The 3,652-nt window shown below is 28.1% G+C and overlaps 1 protein-coding gene across 1 annotated transcript; it reads right to left on the bottom strand.

Annotated features, from left to right (window-relative positions):
* Positions 1-1,591: 1,591 nt before the first annotated feature.
* On the bottom strand, positions 1,592-3,388 carry LOC108579080 (protein max). Its single transcript, XM_017942521.1, has 4 exons — positions 3,293-3,388; positions 3,178-3,237; positions 2,538-2,772; positions 1,592-1,859 (listed from the first exon to the last, which is right to left on the bottom strand). Exons 1-4 carry the CDS (start codon positions 3,329-3,331, stop codon positions 1,678-1,680), a joined length of 516 nt encoding a protein of 171 aa, XP_017798010.1. The 5' UTR covers positions 3,332-3,388; the 3' UTR covers positions 1,592-1,677.
* Between the last annotated feature and the right edge of the window lie 264 nt (positions 3,389-3,652).

A 3,652-nucleotide genomic window follows, 5' to 3' on the forward strand; every position in this document is an offset into this window, starting at 1 on the left:
ATACTCTTCCCAAAATTTCATTTATTATCACAACTATAACAATAATCGATGTTGAAGTTTTAAATGTCGATTTCATGCTTTCTACCCTCGAATCAATTCGAAGAAATATCATTTGATTTCTTGTACATTTCTCTGTAAAATAAGTTTTTCAAAATGATCGATCGATTTAAGCAATATTGAGAAAAATATGTTTACCTTAAAGTACATTGCTCGGCGACATATAGATACCACAAACAATCAAATAGTTGTCACACGTTTCCACATTTCGTTCAAAATGCTTTTAAAACTCTTACCTTTATCGTTTAACCATAATATAAATCATTTAATTCAAATATATATAACATATAATTAAAGTCGAAACACATTTGTGATATCTTCTGGCGACGAATGGCAATCTGCAAATTTTATTTTTTTTTACAAACTTTTCTGTGTTGTTATACAATTCCAAAACCTACATTCCATAGAGATAGCAATTTTATATTAATGGTACCTCACTGGGAACAATTAATAAACTAACAAAAAGTTTGAAATGCACTCGTGAAATCTTTAGTCCGCAAAATGCAACCTGTAAGTTTTAAATTTACAGTTAATAAATTTATGTTTCATCCAACTTTTCGAATATTTAATGATTTTCGAAGTTAATAAGAGTTCAAACATTCCAAAAAATGTTTAAGTAAGACATTTCAAATAAATGATCTGTTTTGAAAATACAATAGCAAAGGAGGAATAAATATGAATTCAATATTTAGTGACTACACGTTTTAATAGTTTTACACCTAAAACTAACAAAATTTTTTAAAATAAATTTTACATTTCTTAACAGTATGGATTATAATATTTTTCGCTAAAAATTGGAATATTATTCTATAACTAATTAGTTTGATACAGTACTTATCACTTATTTATGATTTCCCTTACATCAAAAAAGAAGAAACATTTTTATTGAATTCAAAACATGCTTTAATGAAAATAAATATTGCACCATTCCAATCTTTATTCACCATCACACATACACATTTGTAAGGTTAAAGAGTGATTAAATAATTAAATACTTTTTACAATTTTTTATTAATCTTCTAATAATTATAAAATTTTCATCAATATAATTAAATCAGATTTTCATAAATCTATAAACAATAATTATGATAAATAATCAAATTAACAGTTATAAGTAAATAAAAAAGAATTATATCTGAAACTGGAACTGTTAGAAAATTACATAATTAAGGAAATCACTTGAAATTACGTTAACAAAATGGTTCCAAAATTTGTATAGGTACTAACTTAACTGAATAATTATTGTATCAATACAATAATTTCAAAAATAAACGAAAGTATCTGACAAGACAATATTAGCTTGTATCAAATGATTATTTGATCAACAAAATAATCCCAATTTTCTAAATATTTATAAATTGTACATTTTAAAAGATTATTCCAAAATATTCACAATGTATTGTTTCATTAATCTTTGAATGAAGCAATATTTCCTATATTTTGTATTTTGTACACTGGCTCTTAGACAATCAAGACCCCACTGAAAGCTTCTCTTCTCTTTTGTTTTTTTTTTTTTCAGTGAGCAAGTGTCTTCTTCTTTTTTGGAAATAAATATTTATATAAAGTTTTGTTGTGAAAAGAAAAGTTTTTACGAGAACAAAGATTGGATTAAATCACTGGTCAATGATGATGGCCTCCAACTTTCAGTTTTTTTGATTGACGCACTGTTCTGCTTGCTTCACTATCTGAAGACTCAGACTCTGTGTCATTGTACCCTGGCATTGGTACACCTTCTGATTTTGTGACTTCACAAGTTTCTGCAGCAAAATTGCCTGTTATTTTTGCTTTTTCAAGTGCCCGAACTATAAACAATAAGTTTTTAATTAATATAAACATTGCTTGACTATGGAATAGTAAAATTTTAAACTGGTGATTCTTAACCGTTCAAGTGCCACGGGTTTTTACAAAAATCCGGTCGAAAAATGCCGCGTTTCTTTAGTTTCATGTCGACAAGTGCCAAGCGACGTGACCGCGGTAACAGTAAAGAAACGCAACGATTCGACGAAATCGGATCGTGTAGTCAGTTCGACTCTACAAGCTGACTAACTGGCACTTTCACGCAGTGACTAGGAGAAGCGCGGTCGCGCCGTCTAGCACTTAAATGATTATATGCACTAGCACTATAAAAATTATTATGTTTTAGTTTCAACTTACAATGAGAACTTTGATGTTACAAATGTTTAAAAATTTTAGGGATAAAAATTAAAATTTATATCTTGTCCTTTATATTTAACATATTAATGCAAATATAAAATACTTTTTGTACTTTACCTAAATCTAAATGAATATTAGTTATATTATTTGTTTTAAATATTTTTTAATTGAAATGCACTGTAATGTACATAAACTACAAATTTAAAGAAAAGCAGAAATAATTAATGTTTGTTTTGATTGTTTGTTGGTTATTTACACAATTTTTTAAAGAAAATTTAACCCAAGTTAACTTTTTGAATGTTGTTTTCAGTTAAAGTAACATTTACTTTGGGACTCCAAGAGACTATTTTGGCGTTTCAGGTCATCAATATCCTGTTGATGTGAGGAATTCTTACGACGCATAAATTGTATGTACTCAGCAGCTTTTTTGAGGATTTGTGCTCTACTTGCAACCTTTTCTCCTTGTAATGCAGGTACAGAGTCTCTAAGGCTTGAGAAACTATCCTTAATATGATCTCTGCGTTTGCGTTCCAATGCATTGTGATGTGCACGTTTTTCTGCCTGAAAATGTGTCTTCCTTATAATATAATTTTAAATAACTTGTAAATGACATAAAAATTTTCAATTTATACTCTGATATCACATACTGTGAACATTTACTTAATTTCATTATTAAAGGTACATGTCTTAAATTTAATTTAAAATTGAAATAACATTCAATGTATTAGCCAAATATCTTTATTCTATTTTTAAATATTAAATGATACACTATCTAGGAGAGAAATATTGTATCTTACTACCTTATTGTTTAAATTAAATGGAAAGCGTCTACCTAACCTTAACCATATTTAAACTTTATATTCCACTGGTAAATCATGTTTGTATTGTTGGCCAAATAATAAATATCGAATAGACAAATAGTATCAAATGGAAAGCTATCAGAACGAAAGTAAAAAATAAACTTACTTGAGAATAATATTGGGTATTATTTGAATGCCTCTGTCTAGAATCGGAATCATCACCTTCCTGAAAAACGACGTCTTTAATAAGACACATTGAAAGGGCACTTTTAAGGACTTACATCGCTTTCAATGTCGATGTCTCGATCATCGTCACTCATTATAATTTCCTTGGTTGCCCGAGTAATTGGTAAACAAAAGGCTTTATCGAATATCTGAGAAATATATACGCATGTATGTACACACAGTACATGCACAGGGCTCAACAAAAAAATACGAAAATCACCAGTAGTTCATACATACATCTAGAAATTTTATTTTAAAAAGGCGCGGTACCTGTCTATTGCTCAATAATTCAATAGTGAACAAGTGGTAATACTAAAAAGTAATTAATAAATCATTTAAATGATTTAAACAAATAAATAAAATGTTGGATTACTGTAAATGGTGTATCGTATTTAAAATCTTTTCATATATCATGT

This window comes from Habropoda laboriosa, unplaced genomic scaffold (genome assembly GCF_001263275.1).
Source record: "Habropoda laboriosa isolate 0110345459 unplaced genomic scaffold, ASM126327v1 scaffold42, whole genome shotgun sequence".
NCBI classification, from domain to species: domain Eukaryota; kingdom Metazoa; phylum Arthropoda; class Insecta; order Hymenoptera; family Apidae; genus Habropoda; species Habropoda laboriosa.